General features: G+C 30.6%; 3 protein-coding genes across 4 annotated transcripts; all 3 read left to right on the top strand.

The window, feature by feature from the left end:
- The first annotated feature begins 279 nt into the window (after positions 1–279).
- On the top strand, positions 280–3,627 carry LOC133706328 (terpene synthase 10-like). The gene is made up of 7 exons (XM_062131832.1): positions 280–549; positions 633–900; positions 974–1,352; positions 1,551–1,769; positions 1,896–2,034; positions 2,496–2,744; positions 3,196–3,627. The coding sequence occupies exons 1-7, from the start codon at positions 322–324 to the stop codon at positions 3,481–3,483; spliced, it is 1,770 nt and encodes a 589-aa protein (XP_061987816.1). The 5' UTR covers positions 280–321; the 3' UTR covers positions 3,484–3,627.
- Positions 3,628–7,687: 4,060 nt separating this feature from the next.
- Positions 7,688–8,343, top strand: LOC133668136 (ammonium transporter 3 member 1-like). The gene is made up of 2 exons (XM_062087873.1): positions 7,688–7,909; positions 7,999–8,343. Exons 1-2 carry the CDS (start codon positions 7,688–7,690, stop codon positions 8,341–8,343), a joined length of 567 nt encoding a protein of 188 aa, XP_061943857.1.
- A 5,670-nt stretch (positions 8,344–14,013) lies between these two features.
- On the top strand, positions 14,014–17,714 carry LOC133706327 (terpene synthase 10-like). 2 transcript variants are annotated; one of them, XM_062131831.1, is made up of 7 exons: positions 14,014–14,315; positions 14,399–14,666; positions 14,753–15,131; positions 15,389–15,607; positions 15,736–15,874; positions 16,636–16,884; positions 17,372–17,714. In XM_062131831.1, exons 1-7 carry the CDS (start codon positions 14,088–14,090, stop codon positions 17,657–17,659), a joined length of 1,770 nt encoding a protein of 589 aa, XP_061987815.1. In that variant the 5' UTR covers positions 14,014–14,087; the 3' UTR covers positions 17,660–17,714. The 2 variants fall into 2 exon arrangements, 1 of the variants encoding a protein (XP_061987815.1); XR_009844495.1 differs by lacking the exon at positions 17,372–17,714 and adding an exon at positions 16,234–16,325 and having other exon boundaries at positions 14,017–14,315; positions 16,636–16,774.
- Positions 17,715–20,159: the final 2,445 nt, after the last annotated feature.

Here is a 20,159-nt window from a genome sequence, read left to right as displayed (position 1 = left end):
ATTATTATAGCACTTCATAATTCCGATATTTAATTAATTAATGTAAGTTCAACGAATTAATGACAACTTTGCTGTAATTCATTGGTTGATTTGATTTGATTGAAGTTTATTTTAATATGAGTTCATCTTCAAGTATTGTCTTAAAGGTAGATTTGCAAAAGTCGATGTAGATTTTTCGGCTGACAGTGCTGTAAGAATTTTAACATGGAACATTTGTCGTCGACGTTTGGTAAGGCTAGATGATCCATCTATAAATATCGGCATGTAATCATCATTTCCATTCTCAACTAAAAAATTCCAAGTAGTCCAAAACACTTAGGAATGGCTCTTACCCACTTTGCTTCATCATTTTGTACTCTCCCAGCATTAGCATCTCCAAGTCGCGCCTTAGTAGGACCTATATCAAGCAAGAATTATCGATCTCTACCTACCAAAGTTCGATGCATGGTTGCCACCGAAGCTGCTGGTCAAATTGTCCGGCGGTCGGCAAATTATCAAACTTCCATATGGGAGTATGATTTTGTTCAGTCACTGACTAGTAAATATAAGGTAAAGTTGCTAGCTATTATAATGTCATGTCATGTTATTGTTCAAACAACTTGAGTTGAGTACTTGAATTTGATGTTGTTTAGGGAGAGCCATATACAGCGCGAATCGAAAAGTTGAAGGCAAACATAAGGATGATGCTGGCGAACGCATCGAAACCCTTGGATCAACTTGAGCTAATCGATGCCTTGCAAAGACTTGGGTTATCTTACCATTTTGTTGATGAAATAAAGAGCACGTTGAAGAGTTTATTCTACAAAAATCATATAGAGAATACAAAGACAGTACATGACTTGTATGCTACTGCTCTAGAATTTCGACTCCTGAGGCAGCATGGATACAAGGTACCTCAAGGTAAGTCTCTTAAGCAATGTAGATATTGATGGTTATATGCGTTCTCATGACTAATTGTGTTCTCCACTTGTAGAGGTTTTCAATCATTTCAAGGACGAACAAGGAAACTTTAGGGCATGGATTCATGACGATTTGAAGGGAATGCTATTTCTGTATGAAGCTTCATACTTCTTGGTAGAAGGCGAGAGCATCTTGGAGGATGCAAGAGACTTCACCACCAAAAATCTTGAAAAATATGTCGAGAAGTGCAACCCTTCCGAATATCTTTCAAAGATGGTGAGCCATGCCTTAGAGCTTCCACTGGCTTGGAGGATGCTAAGATTGGAGTCCAATTGGTTCATCAATGTGTATGAAACTAAAACTGATATGGAACCTGTGTTGTTAGAACTAGCTAAATTGGATTTCAACATGGTACAAGCAATACACCAAGAAGATCTGAAACATTCATCTAGGTACGTAAAAATTAATAAGATTCTTCATTTATTTATTTTGTACAATTTGGAAGCAAATTAAACAGCATATAAAAATTAATATTATTTCATTAAATTGTGTGTGATACTTTAAACTTTTTTAGATTTGATGATCCTCCTATATCACTAGTTTAATTTATATTCTCTGATGGTGACAATTTAATTTCTTAACATGAACAGGTGGTGGAAGAGGACAGGACTTGGAGAAAAGTTGGATTTTGCCAGGGACAGGCTGGTGGAGAATTTCTTATGGACTGTGGGGGTCATATTTGAACCTCAGTTTGGTAATTGCAGGAGAATGCTAACAAAAGTTAATTCACTTATAACAACAATTGATGATGTTTATGATGTCTATGGTACCTTAGATGAGCTTGAGCTATTCACAGATGCCGTCGTAAGGTTTGTGCAGCACCTCTTTCTTGGGCTCTCGGGCACATTTATAATGCTATATTAGAATTGCTCACTTGTTTTTTTCTTTTTTAAAAAAAAAAACTTAATTAAAATATTTTTATGTTCTCATTTCAGATGGGATCTTAACTTCATGGATCGGCTTCCAGACTATATGAAATTATGTTTTTTTGCACTGTACAATTCAGTTAATGAAATGGCTTATGATATTCTTAAATATCAAGGAGTTGACATCCTTCCTTACTTAAAGAAAGCGGTATTTGCCCTTTTTTTAAAAAAAAATTTAGTGTTATTTTCATAGTTGTCAAACTATAAACATTTGAGTTATTTGGTCATTGTATTTATCATTAATGTTTTTTCTAATTTCTTTGAAAATAATTCATTGATTTTAACCAGACTAGTTTGAATTTGATGTAATTAAGTTAATTAAATCATAAATCAACTGTTGTATTACCTAAGTTTATTAGATCAATATCAAAAATGTTTTACAATAAAATCTAACTTTAGTTAAATTTCAGATTACTAAGTTGACGAGCTAGGTTAGGCTATGTTTGATAAAATCAATTAAAATAAATTCAAATTAAATTAGATTTTAAATCAGTATATCAATTCATTGGATCGGGCTAGATTTAATAACTATAGTTATCTTTTAAATATGCTCTCTACATTTTTGCCTCTTTTCTATTTTGGGAATATAAGACTATGGTTAATTTTCAGTGGGCAGACTTATGTAAATCATATTTATTGGAGGCTAAGTGGTACTTCAGTGGATATACACCAGCTCTTCAAGAATACATGGATAATGCATGGATTTCAATTTCAGCACCAGTGATTCTAGTTCATGCATATTTTTATGTTTCCAATCCAACAACAGAGGAGGCCTCACAATTCATGGAGGAATACCCAGATATAATTCGATGGTCATCCATGATTTTACGCCTTGCTGATGATCTTGGAACCTCCACGGTATGCTAGACTTCTCCCTCTCCTTGACGTTGTTTCGTCCTTCCCCTTTTTTTCTCATTTTTATGGTAAATTATATTAGTCCACAGATCCTTTTTCTCTACGCATAGGCCTCTAACTGGCCCAAGTAATGGAATGAATTTTGAAACATATAATGCATTACTTTAACTATAAATGGGTCACTTTTCACTTATTAAGTTTTCATTGGGCCCAAAAAACTACTTTTAACTTGTTGGTAAAGGCCCGATCTCCAACATGGTATTTCCTCTTTCATCTTAAAATCCGTTGACACTAAAGATGGATTGTGTATTTTTTTAGTGAACTTCTAGATCAATTAATTTATCTCAGTTTGTAAATATATCAATCTTTCATTTTCAATTTGGTAAAGATTGTTATTTGTGATGATTTTTTTTAAGTGTATATGTGCTAATTTTCTCTTTCTTTTTATTTATAGGATGAATTAAAACGAGGAGATATTTCTAAATCAATTCAATGTTATATGCATGAAGCCGGAGTATCTGAAGAAAAAGCTCGTGATCATATAAGAAATTTAATTGGAAATACATGGAAAAAAATAAATGATTATCAACTTGTTAATCCCCGTTTCTCCCAAACTTTTATTGGAATTGCAATGAACCTTGCACGAATGGCGCAATGCATGTATCAATATGGAGATGGACATGGTGTTGAACATCTTGAGACTAAGGATAGGGTGAAATCCTTACTTATTAAGCCTTTATAATCTCATCAAAATAAAGGACTAGTTTGATATTAAAAAAATCATATGATTGATCTATATGTCTTATTAGATTAAGTTGGAAAAACATGTATTTTCATTCTAGCTTAAATATCAATGTGTAATAAAGGACTACATATTTCTTCTTTATTTAGAAGATTAGTTAATTATAGCTTGATTATATCCTAGATATCAATATATAATTAAGATCTAGATATTACCTTGTTCTTTATATAAATTTGCTTTATGTGTCAAAGAAAAATATAATTCTTTACAAATATTCTTAATATAATATTAGATTAGAGAACTTATACTTGGCAAAAACCCTAGAATCACTTTTTATGAACAATTGTTTTCTTCTTTATTCCTACCAATAGAACTCACTAACCTACAAGAAACCATTTAAGACTTGACTATTTTGATTACCTAAATTTTACACCAAATTGGTGAATATTTTGTTGTCTGGATTGGTATCAATTACGTCATATAGGCCTAAATTGTTGAGATGTATATCTTTGACATAGACAAATTATGATATATCAACTGGAACTTTTTCAAATAAAATGAATAGACCCTAATAACAGAAAGTGGAGGAGTTAAAACTATGATATCAAAAGCTAGCTAATCAATTTAATGGAACCAATTTTGATTGGAAATTTCAATTGGTTTCCATGGCAAAATCAGTATAGAATACAATGACAACAACATATTTTAATGGAACAAATACCTCTCAACTATATGAAGTGAAAAAATAAGTGATCTAATTAAAAAAAAAAGATGGTAGGATCTGAGAGGCATACTATAATAGTTCAATAATATTATGGAGGGAGATTGATTTTAAAAGATCTAGTCCTATGGTTGGTGATCATGATATCAAAAATTCAACTCAATTAGTAAGAGAATTATACCTTCTTAAATGGGCTAAATGATCAACCAGACAAAATTAAAGCGAATGGTATTCAAATGAAGTCACTTTTCATGGTGAAACAACTATTTTCCATGGCATGGAAGACTCTTAGTAATCTATGATGCTCAGGAGTATCTGTGTGGGGATGTTAAAGTTTTATTTATTTTTAATTTAATCCTTTAATTCTAATTTGTATATATAATATTTTCAATCTAGTTCTCCAACTCTTAATTTTTTTTTCCTTTGCTCTTTTATCAAAGTTATCATGGCTTTTAATTTTATTTTTAATATAAAGTTTTTTATTTTTTTTTCCAATAGGAATAATACTAATTTTGATTTTGTCCTTTTTCTTATGGTTTTTAATTTTTTTTCTTTTGTTAAAGTTTTTTATGGTCTTTAATTTTATCCTTCAAATCAAGTTTATGTTTTGTTTTTAATAATAATAATAATGGTATATCATTCTAAATATTAAAATAAAAAATCAACCATTATTGTTTTCCTTTATTAAAATAAAAATTCAATAATCAAATAATTAGTTTTCAACCATTCTATTTTATCCTTTTTGATTGATTAATTGTGATAACCCAAATCAATTAGCATGATCAATTTTGAGTATGTCTCTCTTTCCCGTGATAAATTATTAGATAAACTAAAACTATTAATTCACTTATAGATTGAAGTGATAGTTTACATGGATCATAATTAATCTATCCATGTGTAATTTATCCTCTCAAAAATGTATACGAACTCTCCTATGTACAAATACTAATATAAAAACCCAAACTCATTATGTCTAATAGTTTCAAAACATTAAAAAAAAAATGCTAACTCTTGGATTGTTTCTTATTCATTTTGACTCTTTTAAGATGGTGGTTTTCATATAATATTATATTTACCCAAGCGATTTTTAAAAGTATATCCTAATTTTTTTGAGAAATTAAATGCTAATTCTTTTACAATTTCATGATCAAATTTTAAATTTAAAAAACTTATAAAACTAAGGATATTATAAAATAGAACTTAAAATGTTAGATAAAATTAAGGATATTATCAAATACAATTGAATAACAAAATTTAAATTCGTTATTATTTGGTTAATAAATGTCAAAAAACCATCTCAACCCAAAAGTTTAAACTATTAGATGAGGTCCCAGGATATAATTTATATTATTCTCTAATACACCCCCTCAAGTAAAAGCTTTTTGGGCTTGAAACTTACACAGTCTCACATTACCTTGTATTTAATTTTTATCAAATAAATGGGGATGATGAGATTCGAACTCGAGACCACTTGGTCATCAAGGCTCTGATACCATGTCAAAGAACCATCTCAATCCAATAGCTTAAGCTGTTAGGTGAGGTTCCAATATATGATTTATATTATTCTCTAACACATCCCCTCAAGTGAAAGCTCTTTAGGCTTGAAACTTGCACAAACTTATATTAACTTGTGCTTGATTTTTTTATCAAATAAATTGAGATGGTGAGATTCAAACTCGTGACCGCTTAATCATCAAGTCTCTAATTTCATGTCAAAGAACCATTTCAATCTAAAAGCTTAAACTATTATGTGAGTTCCTAAGATATGATTTATATTATTTACTAATAATAAAACACTAATATTTTATTAAAAAATTATTTTAATATAAACATGAAAGCATATAAACATTGCAAGACGATCAATACTTGGGAATTGGGATATTACCTAATTTTCTTGGCTTCGTTGGATTTGAAAATTAACAGAAATATAAACATAATTAAAAATGATAAAGTGATGTTCCTGTTATATTCAACTAGATACACATCTAATCACATGAACTGCCCATAGATAACGTCAGCATAATCAATTAATTATCAATAAATTAGATATGCCTGTAAGATAAATTCATTTTTAATTCATTTATTTAAGATTTAATTTTTTATCAAATAATCTTAGACTATCTTTAAATAAACTAATAGATAAAATATTAATGGTCTATCTTCTAAAAAAAAATAGAGCTCCAAAAATTCAAATGTGTGTCAGATTTCAACATCAAAACCTTTAAAAATTTCAAACTTTCACACACTCATCTTGATTTTTTTATTAAATTAATTAAAAAATACAAACAAATGATGTTTATTTTATTATTAAAATATTATTATCATTCTAGAAAATTATATAAACCCAAATTTTGAATTGTTGAATGATATTTCAAAAGGATTTTATATTATTTTTTAATAATTATTTTCAAAGATCAAGTATTAAAATATAATAATTATAAGGGGTGTAACTCAACTAGTCAGGTTTTAAATTTGCTCCTTATAAATCATCAGTTCAAGTCCCATAAAACTTAGGGCCACTAGAAAGTTATATAGTCGTTAACTTTAGAACTCATGTAATTAGTCGAGGTATATACAAACTGATCCAAATATTTATATTAATAAAAAAAATATATGAAAATATTACCAAGTGGGTCGTTAGGCATTTAAATACACAATTTAATATTAAAAAAACGAAAAGAAAGGAAAAATCCTTTTAAGGTAGAAGGCCATGCACGTACGATGAGTGTGTATGGAATATTAACTACAATTAAAAAATAAATGTTAATTGCACATATAATTGAAGATTCCTAGGATATATAATACTCATATGGATCTCGAGAAAAGATTCACGAGATCCTCGCCCTCCATTACTGCCCAGCTTCACATCATTCAGTTCTACAGTGATGGTCCTATTATTATAGATAACTTTAAAAAACAAAAGCAATTTCTATCGTAATTTCAATCAAGATCTATTTATTTTTATGTTTTAAAAATAATTTTAACTATTTTTATTTTTTACTTCAAATTAAAATATTTTTTATATTTTTAAATTATTTCTATACGATGATATCAAAAATAATTTTTAAAAAATAATAAATATATATATTATTTTAATTTATTTTTAAATAAAAATTATTTTTTTTTAAAATCATTACCATACCCTCAAGCATCATCATTATGCTTATCAATATCTGTAATGTTGCTAATTAAATATGAGTGGGTTGCAGCAAAATTGATAATGGTGGCTTCTATTTGTTCCTAGTGTTTTGTCAGGAAAGAGGCAAGAAATGCATCCATGATAGCACTCTTCGCGTAAGCTTAAAAAAATAATTATTAATCACAATATTTGATGCAATATTTTTCCTGTAAGACTTTCCATTATAAATTTAAAAAGCCCTTGCGTCCATTTCCTTCTACAGAAAGGTCTTGCATATTGTAGGAAAAAAAACAGAGCTAGGCCAATAGAAGGAGCAGTAGCTAGTCACGATCCTGTAAAATACCATGGCTGCTCCTCAACCTAACCCAGTCCCAGTGGCATACCAAGGAGGCTCACCTTCAGTTCCTGACTGGTTAAACAAGGGCGATAACGCATGGCAAATGATCTCAGCCACCCTTGTTGGACTCCAGAGTGTGCCAGGACTTGTAATTCTCTATGGAAGCATTGTCAAGAAAAAATGGGCAGTCAATTCAGCTTTCATGGCCTTTTACACTTTTGCTGCTGTTGTAATCTGCTGGGTGGTTTGGGCCTACAAAATGTCTTTTGGGGATAAGCTCTTGCCCTTTTGGGGCAAAGCAGGGCCTGCCTTAGGCAGTTAGGCCAGAAGTTTCTAATCAAACAAGCTGCACTCCCTGAGACCACACAGTTCTACGATAACGGTGGTGTGGAGACTGCAATGGCTGCACCATTATATCCCATGGCTTCCATGGTTTGGTTTCAGTGTGTGTTTGCTGCAATCACTCTTATTCTTTTGGCTGGATCAGTGCTTGGAAGAATGAATTTTAAGGCTTGGATGGCTTTTGTGCCACTTTGGCTCATTTTCTCTTACACTGTTGGTGCCTTCAGCTTGTGGGGTGGTGGATTCTTGTTTCACTGGGGGGTGTCATGGACTATTCTGGTGGTTATGTTATTCATCTTTCTTCAGGGATCGCTGGCTTGACTGCTGCCTTTTGAGTCAGTCCATCTTCTTCTTCTTCTTCTTTGCCTCTAATCACAAGTCTTTGTGAGCTTGGCGCTCTGAAATGCAACTTTCTACGTGTCATAAATAATCTAAATCTAATAGTTTAAGGTATTAAATAAAATCTCAAGATATAATTTATATTATTTTTTAACACACTCCCTCAAGTTAAAGCTTTTTGGGTTTGAAACTTGCACAGACACACATAACCTTATGTTTAATTTTTTATCAAATAAATAGAGATGGTGATACCATGTCAAAAAACCATCTCAACCCAATAGTTCAAGCTATTAGATAAGATCTCAATATGTGATTTATATTATTCTCTAACACACCCTCTTAAGTGAAAGTTCTTTGAACTTGAAAGTTGCATAAACCAACATTATCTTATGCTTAATTTTTGTATCAAGTAAATGAGAATGGTTAGATTTAAACTCGCGACTGCTTGATCATCAAGACTCTGATACCATGTCAAATGACCATCTTAACCCAATAACTTAAACTGTTAGGTGAAACTCTAAGATATAATTTATATTATTCTTTAATAATGCAACTACTAATTATCATGAAACTAATTTCTGCTACCTAGGAAGATATTGCAGAGACCTTGTCTTGGTACAGAAACATTATAATTTGTAGTGAATATTTCTATGGATCTTCAGTCCTTTGAATTAATTAATTGTTTTAGTGTTTAATTTAAGCAAATTTTACTTACTAACCTGTTTTAATTCTTAATATTTATTTAGGGGTTACATTTTCAAAATTTCGAGAGCATATATAGATGCTGGTTTTTCCCTTGAATATATATATATATATATATATATATATATATATATATATATATATATATATAAACCTTTTTCTCTTCATTTTCAGTATTGAAACATGAGAAAGTATCTCTAATAGTAGTATAGTACTGCCCTTCCAGGATTTTTTTCTCTTTTTTTTTAATATCATAACTAGTTTATAATTATTCATTAAAAATTAAGAATTTATTATATTTAAAAAATAAATACGATTTCAAAATTTAAATCTTAAAATTGTTAAGTTTTAACCCAATAAAGTAAAGATTTTCTCATGAAAAAAGATCTGCTTTGAATCTTTAACAAGACTAATAAATATAAACTTGACTTTAAAAATAATCAAACAATAATACAGCTTCTTAATACCTTTCAAAAGACATGTTTTTTTCTTGCACAACAAATTTCTTATCTGAACTCTTACAAATCATAAATTTTCTAATAAATTTAATATTAAATAGCGACTCATATTTTTTATTTTATAATTATACCCAAACATATCTTTTCAACACCTCTCAAAAGACAAACGACGTCCTCGATACCACAAGAGCCGTGGCAATTCTAAACCAGCAATGACAGAGCATATCTAGGCCTTTAAGTCTGTAGAGCATAACCAGCCTTTAATTCTGCCGAATCTCCTATCCTTACCATGGGATTTATTCTCACAAATGTACAATATAGAAATAGCTAAGTTTTAGCCTAGAAAGTCTTATTTACTCTAAAACAAACTCCAATGACTTTGTATATATAAGATCGACCCTGTATCAACCACAAGGTGACGAAATATTCATTTAGTTAATTGCGGTAATCATTTTCTATAATGAATTACTAAATAATGAATTTTCTTTTCTCTGACATTTTTGTTGATATGGTCGTTATCAATAAGATGGACCACGAGTTAAAACTTTATCACATAAACGAATTGAACCGATTTACTTCTTGTTCCTAATTAAACATGCGTATTGCAGACAACCTAACCAAAGAAAATAAAGTAGAGCAGACCCATGATATCTATAAAATAATTAAATAAAATAAAAAATCTAACGGTATGTTAATTATCAGATATAATGGAATGTGATGTGATGATACATTATATTTCTAATTTTTTCTATGTAATTTTTAAAACTATAATTTAATGACTCATTAAATTACAAGCATTATATAAAAAAAAAGTGTCAGAAGACTAAAGCATCGCTAACCCAATACGAACCCTTTAGGGTCACTTTCATGATTTTAATGTAGAATTGACAACTTAAATTGACAAGTCACTTTCACGATTTTAATGTGGAATTGACAACTTCATTTTTAGAACACAAGAAACGATTTTGTTTTTTTATTTGGTTTTTTCTGAAATTATTTTTGTTTTATAATTAAAAAATTATTATAATTGATTTTTTTATTATTTTTTATCAAAATAATATTATTTGTAATTTTTAGCTAAGATAAAATCAAGTAATTAGTTAGGAGAAAATCATGTTAATACCCATTGATTTTTTTTTTGCCATTATTTTTTTTATCAAAATCATTTTTACTTCTTGCATAATAAAAAATCTGATTGACTCTAGTATTCCTGGTTATTCAACCACATTCGTAACCTAAGACATGATAGTAGTTAACCCCCTGCAGAGTTTTAAAAGAATAATAAAAAATAAATACAAAATATGATATGAAACTTTAATGAATTTAAACAATAAAAGATGAAACTGCCAAAATAAACAATGAGGAACAAAAGTAGACAACAAAAGAGAACAAGCAATTTCAATAATATGCCTATGTGTTCTTTCAACAGTGTCATTTTGCTGAAAAGTATCTGTACACAAAGTTTGATGAATAGTTCCATCTAAGACAAACAACTTACAATTTATTAGAGGTGTATTGTCATTCAAATACAACCTAAAACATTTGATAATAACAAAATATTGAGTTTTGAAAAGAGCTTGAAAGGCTGTCTATATCTCAAATAATTCAAAATGATATTTCATTAAATAAACCCAACAATAACGATTATGATTATCAATAAAAAAATCATAATATCGAGATCTTTTTTTTTTAGCAACAAGAGAATATCTTCATACATCAAAATGAATTAAATCAAATAAGGAAGAAGAAACAAAAATACTTTAATTAAAAGGTATAGCAAAAAAATTTATCCTTTTGTTCCCAGGTCTGTTCTCTTCACCTCCCGGACCATGCATTTTTTTGCTTTGTGTTTGCACTGTTCAAGTGAATTTTAATTCACTTGAACAGTAAAGTGGTCTTTTTGCATGCATTTTGCCTTGTTCATTGAGAAGACTGCACCTCTTTTTTTTGTGTCCAACCAGGTCACATGCTGTTTTTTTTTTCTTCTTTCAAAAAAAATAAAAGAAAGAGAAAGAGATTTATGATTTTCTGGCATATTTATTTTAAGGTTTGAATTTTTTTATGTTGTAAAAAAAATATCAATCTCATATTTAGAATACCCGATTTTCGACTCAATGTGACAAATATACATATGTATCAAAAAAATATTTTCTTGTGTGTTGCATACGGCCAATACCCTAACCTATTTTGAACATTCTTAAAAAAGAAATATTGGAAGTTTCGAAAATGTGTTTTCACATGGATTTCTTAAACACAACAAAAATTATTTTCTTGCATTTCTGAATTTTACAACATATTTGTAAAACTCCAAAAGGTATTGGCCAATATTCTAAAAAATACAAAAATCTTATTTTGGGGGGAATTCATCTTTTATTCACCGTTAATGTTTGGATAAAGAAATCTCAAAGGGATGAATATCCAAAATATTATTAGGAATAACTTGTTATTATTCACTGTTAATATTTGGATAAAGAAACCCTCAGTGGTAAATATCTAAAATAATTTTCTAGGAATAATAAGTCATCACTCATCCTTGAAAGAAGCCTTGATTATAATCGAAGACATTTTAATTTTTTACTCCATGGTTTACGAGCTATGAGAGTATAAAACACTAAGGCAAAAAATAGGTTTTTTTAAAGCGCCTTGGATTTCTAAATTTTTGTCCCTCTTCCTTGCGATTTACGAGTCGCAAACTCTTGAATTACTAAGGAAAAAATGAGCTTTCGAAACACATGGAATCTCCTTGGATTTCTATCTTAATAAATTTAGTTTGAATCAAACCTAGGAAAACTGATAGGATTAGAAAACACTAACACCCTAGCAATTATGAAGCAAACCAAACACCAAGCAGCTTACCTTAGGTAGGGCGTACTAGGGGTGCTAATACCTTCCCTTTACACAACAAGTCACTTGCCTTAGAATCTCTGAAAGACCAGTTAGAGTTCCTAGTGATCAAAATACTAGGTGGCGACTCCCTTATTCACAATAAAACAAAAGACCCCGAAATCAATCTAGGATCGCCGCGCTCCGCCGCGAGGGTGCGACAATCACTCCAAAAAGTTGAATCTGCGAAAGTTGTGTTTAAGATTAAGTCTCATTTCATACAACATGTTCTGATACCATGTTAAATAATCCAAATAAATAAAGAGAAATACAAAAATAAGAGAGGAGGAGGCTAAGGTTTCATTGATATTGCATTATGTAGTCACGATAATCTAAAGAAATAGGTTTAACCTAACTTCAAAGAGATTAAATATAGGCTAAACTGAAAAGAAAATAAAAATAATATTCTACCCTTAATAAATAAAACAAAATAACCCTATATTTATTGACATAATGTAATGTGATGGTCCATTATATTTCTAATTTTTGCTATGTATAATGAAAAACTATATTTTAATGACTCATTAAATTACAAGCATTATATAAAAAGATTATGTAATAAACCATTACATGAATATGAATAATTATGCAGAAAATACAGTTATGAACCCTACTAATTGGCAATATGAACCCTTTAGGTCACTTTCATGATTTTAAGGTAGAATGACAACTTCATTTTAAGAACATAGGAAATGATTTTTGTTTTATCCTTTTGTTCTCTTAGATTATTTTGTTTATATGGTTGTCATCAATAAGATGGACCACAAGTTAAAACTTCATCACATACATAAATTGAACCGAATTACGTTTGGTTACTTCTTAAACATAACTATTTCAAAACCCATGATATCCTCGTAGCTATTAAATATAATAAAATATCTGACGATATGTTTTATAAGATGTAATGGAATGTAATGTAATGTAATGATCCATTATATGTTTATATATATTTTGTTGCGTGATTTAGAAAATTATAATGTAATAAGATATTATAATTTAACAACTCATTATATTACAAGCATTGTATAAAAAAACGATGTAGTAAACCGTTACAAGTAATTATGCAAGATCTAATTACAAAAGGTATCATAAAGACTAAATTTTAATTACAAAAGGACCAAAAAGATTTAAAATAATTTTTTTGAAAACTAGGGACTAAAAGGAATTTTGTCAAGAAAACAATCGCAAGCAAACGAAGTCATGTATTGAGTCATTTCATTTTTTTTATTATAAATTTCTCCGACAAAGGGTATGGATTTCTACTAATATCATAAATGGAGCATCCCGCAAAATAAAATAAATAGCAAGTATATATTTGAGATTTAGTCATGACCATCCCATCCAAGGCCAAATGTCGGCACAAGAATTCAGGAGGATGTGAGATGTTGTTTTCGTGAGTTTGTTGGGATTTTAATTCCACGATTTAATCACGACAATAGTACTTGTATATATACACAAAGAGAAAGATACAGATAGTTTCATTCATGATGACCATATATTTTTGTAGTCCTTAATTTGTTGCAACTCCAGAATAAAAATATGGGCCATCTCGAATCAAATCTTGTGGATGCCCTTTTTCATGGGCGGGACTGACTTCAAATTTGGTAAAGCTAATCAATCCATCTATAAATAATTAAATATAGGCCAGTCGTTGGAATTCCGAGTAGTCCAAGACACTTAGCAATGGCTCTTACCCACTTTGCTTCATCATTTTGTACTCTCCCAGCATTAGCATCTCCAAGTCGAGCCTTAGTAGGACCTGTATCAAGCAAGAATTATCGCTGTCTACCTACCAAAGTTCGATGCATGGTTGCCACCGAAGGTGCTGATCAAATTGTCCGGCGGTCGGCAAATTATCAAACTTCGATGTGGGAGTATGATTATGTCCAATCACTGACTAGTAAATATAAGGTATAGTTGCTAGCTATTATAATGCCATGTTATGTTATTGTTCAAACAACTTGAGTTGAGTACTTGAATTTGATGTTGTTTAGGGAGAGCCATACACAGCACGAATCAAAAAGCTGAAGGCAGACATAAGGACGATGCTGACGAACGCATCGAAGCCCCTGGATCAACTGGAGTTAATCGATGCCTTGCAAAGACTTGGATTATCTTATCATTTTGTTGATGAAATAAAGAGCACGTTGAAGAGTTTATTCTATGACAATCATATAGAGAATACAAAGACAGTACATGACTTGTATGCTACTGCTCTCGAATTTCGACTCCTAAGGCAGCATGGATACAAGGTACCTCAAGGTAAGTCTCTTACGCAGTGTAGATATTGATGGTTATATGCGTTCTCATGACTAATTGTGTTAAAAGTTTGTGTTCTCCACTTGTAGAGGTTTTCAATCAATTCAAGGACGAACAAGGAAACTTTAGGACATGGCTTCACGATGATTTGAAGGGAATGCTGTTCCTGTATGAAGCTTCATACTTCTTGGTAGAAGGCGAGAGCATCTTGGAGGATGCAAGAGACTTCACCACCAAAAATCTTGAAAAATATGTCGAGAAGTGCAACCCTTCCGAATATCTTTCAAAGATGGTGAGCCATGCCTTAGAGCTTCCATTGGCTTGGAGGATGCTAAGATTGGAAGCCAATTGGTTCATCAAAGTGTATGAAACTAAAACTGATATGGAACCTGTGTTGTTAGAACTAGCTAAATTGGATTTCAACATGGTACAAGCAATACACCAAGAAGATCTGAAAAATTCATCTAGGTACGTATAATTAATAAGATTCTTTATTTATTTATTTATTTTGCACAATTTGGAAGCAAATTAAACAGCATGTAAAAATTAATATTATTTCATTAAATTGTATGTAATAATTTAATCTTCTTTAGATTTGATGATCCTCATATATCACTAATTTATCTATGTTTTGAACCAATATTATAAATGTTAATCAAGTTTACTTTATATAGCTTTTCTCTAATGGTGACATTTTTTTTTTTTTTTTGTCTTAACATGAACAGGTGGTGGAAGAAAACAGGACTTGGAGAAAAGTTGGATTTTGCCAGGGACAGGCCGGTGGAGAATTTCTTATGGACTGTGGGGGTCATATTTGAACCTCAGTTTGGTAATTGCAGGAGAATGCTAACAAAGGTTAATTCACTTATAACAACAATTGATGATGTTTATGATGTCTATGGTACCTTAGATGAGCTTGAGCTATTCACAGATGCCGTCGTAAGGTTTGTGCAGCACCTCTTTCTTGGGCTCTCGGGCACATATATAATGCTATATTAGAATTGCTCACTTGTTTTTTTCTTTTTTTAAAAAAAAAAACCTTCACTAAAATATTTTTATGTTCTCATTTCAGATGGGATCTTAACTTCATGGATCGGCTTCCAGACTATATGAAATTATGTTTTTTTGCTTTGTACAATTCAGTTAATGAAATGGCTTATGATATTCTTAAAAATCAAGGAATTGACATCCTGCCTTACTTCAAGAAAGCGGTATTTGCTCATCTCTAAATTTTAGTATTATTTTCAAAGTTTTCAGAACTAGTTTAAGGTTCGAGTTATTAGGTCATTGGGTGAATCTTGGTTTATTTTTTTTTAATTTTTTTTTAAATAATTCATTTTTTTTTACTCTACTAGGATTGAATTTGGTGTAATCAGATCAATCTGGTCATAAGTCAACCGTTGTGTTGTCAAAAAACTATCTTAATCCAATAGCTTAAATTGTTAGGTGAGGTCTCAAGATATGATTTATATTATTCTCTGACGCACCACCTCCTCAAGTGAAAGCCTTTTGAATTTGAAATTTGCATAAGCTTACATTATCTTGTGCTTGATTTTTATTAAATAAATAGGGATGGTGAGATTCGAACTCGTGACCGCTTGATCATCAAGGCTCTGATATCATGTCAAAAAATCATCTCAACCTATTAGCTTAAACTATTAGGTGAGATCTCAAGATATGATTTATAATATTCTCTAACACGCATTGTCTAGGTTTGTTAGGTCAATGTCAAAAATAGTTTAAAATAAAATCTGATTCTTATCAAAATTCAGGTCATTATATCAAGCAATTAGGTTAGGTTAAGTTTGATAAAAACATTTAAAAAAAAACCTGACACAAGTTAGATTCTGAATCACTAAATTAACTTGTTAGGATTGGGCTAGATTTGATAGCTATAGTTATTTTTTAAATATGCTCTCTCCATTTCTGCTGCTTTTTCTTTTGGGAATATAAGACTATGGTTAATTTTCAGTGGGCAGACTTATGTAAATCATATTTATTGGAGGCTAAGTGGTACTTCAGTGGATATACACCAACTCTTCAAGAATACATGGATAATGCATGGATTTCAGTTTCAGCACCAGTGATTCTAGTTCATGCATATTTTTATGTTTCCAATCCAACAACAGAGGAGGCCTCACAATTCATGGAGGAATACCCAGATATAATTCGATGGTCATCCATGATTTTACGCCTTGCTGATGATCTTGGAACCTCCACGGTATGCTAGACTTCTCCATCTCCCTGACATAGTTCTGTCCCCTTTTTTCTCATTTTTATGGTAAATTATATTAGTCCTTGCTAAATATTCATTGTGGTTACGGTTTTGTTCCTAAGCAGAGGCCACAGATCCTCTTTCTCTAGGCATAGGCCTCTAACTGGCCCAAGTTATAGAATGAATTTTGAAACATATAATGCATTACTTTAACGGGCCACTTTTTACTTATTAAGTTTTCATTCGGCCCAAAAAAACTACTTTTAACTTGTTGGTAAAGGCCCGATCTCCACCATGGTATCTCCTCTTTCATCTTAAAATCCATCGACACTAAAGATGGATGGTGTGTTTTTGTAGTAAATTTCTAGATCAATTAATTTATCTCAGTTTGTAAATATATCAATTTTTCATTTTCATTTTGGTAAAGATGGTTATTTGTGATGGTTTTTTTAAGTATATATATGCTAATTTTCTACCTTTTTTTTGTTTACAGGATGAATTAAAACGAGGAGATATTTCCAAATCAATTCAATGTTATATTTATGAAACCAGAGTATCTGAAGAAATAGCTCGTGATCATATAAGAAATTTAATTGGAAATACATGGAAGAAAATAAATGATTATCAATTTATTAATCCCTGTATTTCCCAAACTTTTATTGAAATTGCAATGAACCTTACACGAATGGCACAATGCATGTATCAATATGGAGATGGACATGGTGTTGGACATCTTGAGACTAAAGATAGGGTGAAATCCTTACTTATTAAGCCTTTATAATTTCATCAAAATAAAGGACTAGTTTGATAAAATAAAAATTCATAAGATTGATCTATATGTTTTATTAGACTAAGTTGTAGAAACATGTATTTTTATTCTAGCTTAAATATCCATATATAATAAAGGACTATATATTTCTTTTTTATTTAAAAGATTAGTCAACTATAGCTTGATTATATCGTAGATATCAATATGGTTATTTTAGCATAAAATATCACATTAACATATATACTAGCATAATTAATTAACATCAATAGATTAAAAGGTGTATTTATTTTCAAAATGACTTTTTAAGCTCGCAACTTAATTATCGGAAAGGAAATACTTATGAACAAACACAAAATCAGCTCAAGATTTTGTGGAAAGGATGTAGAACATGAATTGATAATACTAATGTTTGTAAAGGTAAAAAAAGACTGAAAACAGATTCAAAGATTGTCTGATTAAAATAAATAAATGCATGAACAAGTTCTCTACAAAAAAAGATCCAAGAAATGGTAAAGTCAAGCCTTAAAATGCAGAGTAACAGCACCTTTTGATAGGAATTTATCTTCTTTATGCTAGGAAAAACAAAAAAGACCACAATACTGTGATGTTTCAATGGTTAGATCCAAAAATTACGGTTTCTAACATCAAAGTGCAATTATAGAAAGAAATTCGATTCTAGTTAACATTATTCAGTTCCCAAACCGAAACAGAAAATATGAACTTCCCAAAGCTTTTAGCAGTACATCTTTGATATACTTCCGATTCTAGAAGTGAATCCCCAAGATATATGCAAACAGCTACCTCTTCCACAACACGGTTCAGACAAAATACATTGATGCTATAACAAAAAAAGAAAGAAAAAGGTAGAAACCCTGAAACCATTACCAATAGTAACTCCATAATCACTACAATATTAAAAGAGATTTTAATCATCTTCCTTGTTTTTTCTTTATGTTTAAATGAACTGAGTTTGATTTACTTGTAAGTTGTAACAACTCTTCCAGTGTTGCGTCGTGCCTACAGGCAATCAACTATGGACCCAAAACAAACTAGTGGTGATCTAAAGGATGGTTGTCAAATGAATACTTTTTTCAATTATTTGTTTCAATCAGAAGACGAGCTTAAAAAGCATGGAAAAAAGAGGGAATCATTCAAAATCTGCAACAATTGTATGCAACAAGAAATCTCAACAAAGAAAAAAACATAAAAAAGTAAGTAGTGCAAGGAAGATAGAGCACCTGTGAGGCTGTGATTATAACTCTTTGTTGGTTGTTATTGTTTTGCAAAAGATAGCAAAAGATAACAGAGAAGGAAATGAGAGGCGGGCTGCTCTTCTCAAGAAATGAGGACAGGGACTAATTAATTAGTTCTTCACCTTTCGTTTTGCTGCCAGCGACTCAGAGAAAAGTTAATATATATATATATTTATATGCCGGGTCTTGCCCGGGTTCGACCGTTTCACCTAGGTCACGGGTCAACCAACCGGGTCAACGGGGTTTAACTTTTTTTTGCGCTAGCCGGTTTTTAACCTAACTCGAACTGGTCCAGCCATCGGGTCGACTTGTCGGGCCGCTTCAGGTTTAATAACTATGTTAATAACAAAAAAATGGAGGGGTTAAAACTATAATATCAAAGGCTAGCTAATCAATTTAATGGAACCAATTTTGATTGGAAATTTCAACTGATTTCCTATGGCAAAATCAGTATAGGATACAATGACAACAACATATTTTAATGGAACAAATACCTCTCAACTATATGAAGTGAAAAAATAAGTGACCTAATTAAAACAAGATGGTAGGATCTAAGAGGCATACTATAATAGTTCCATAAGATTGTGAAAGGAAATTGATTTTAAAAGACCTAATATTATGGTTGGTGATCATGATATCAAAAATTCAACTTAATTTAGTAAAATAACATAAAGTATACCTTCTTTTAAATAGGTTAGATGATCAACTAGATAAAATTAGAGTGGAGGTTATTCAAATAAAGTCACTTTTCATGGTGGAACAACTATTTTCCATGGCATGGAAGACTCTCAGTAATCTGTGATGCTCAGGAGTGTCTGTGTGGAGATTATGATATAGGAAAATTCATCAACCAGCCACCATGACACCAAAACAACGAGAGGCAACTGAAACTATTTTATTTAGCCCCAAAAACAATAGCAAAATATAATTAAGGCTCAAATGTTCTATTTTATTTATAAGATTATTCAACTATAGCTTGATTCTAGCTTAGATATCAGTATATAATTAAGGTTTAGATACTACCTTATATTCTATATAAACAATAATAATAAAAAAAAACTAAAACAAAAGGAGGATTTACTATAGCCTCCCTCGTATTTTCTTATTCATCACCATAATGTAGTGACCTTTTTGTCATTCACAAGAAAAATTATTTGCCTTTAAACCAGGGGCATTTTATCTTTGCATACGGTTCATTAGGCATTATAAAATTTTTTGGGGGTATTTTGTCTATTTAATATATTTATGAACAGTTAAAG

This window comes from Populus nigra, chromosome 11 (genome assembly GCF_951802175.1).
Source record: "Populus nigra chromosome 11, ddPopNigr1.1, whole genome shotgun sequence".
Lineage (NCBI taxonomy): Eukaryota > Viridiplantae > Streptophyta > Magnoliopsida > Malpighiales > Salicaceae > Populus > Populus nigra.
The sequence above is the reverse complement of the archived record's forward strand: the minus strand, read 5'-3'. Positions and strand labels throughout refer to the sequence as shown.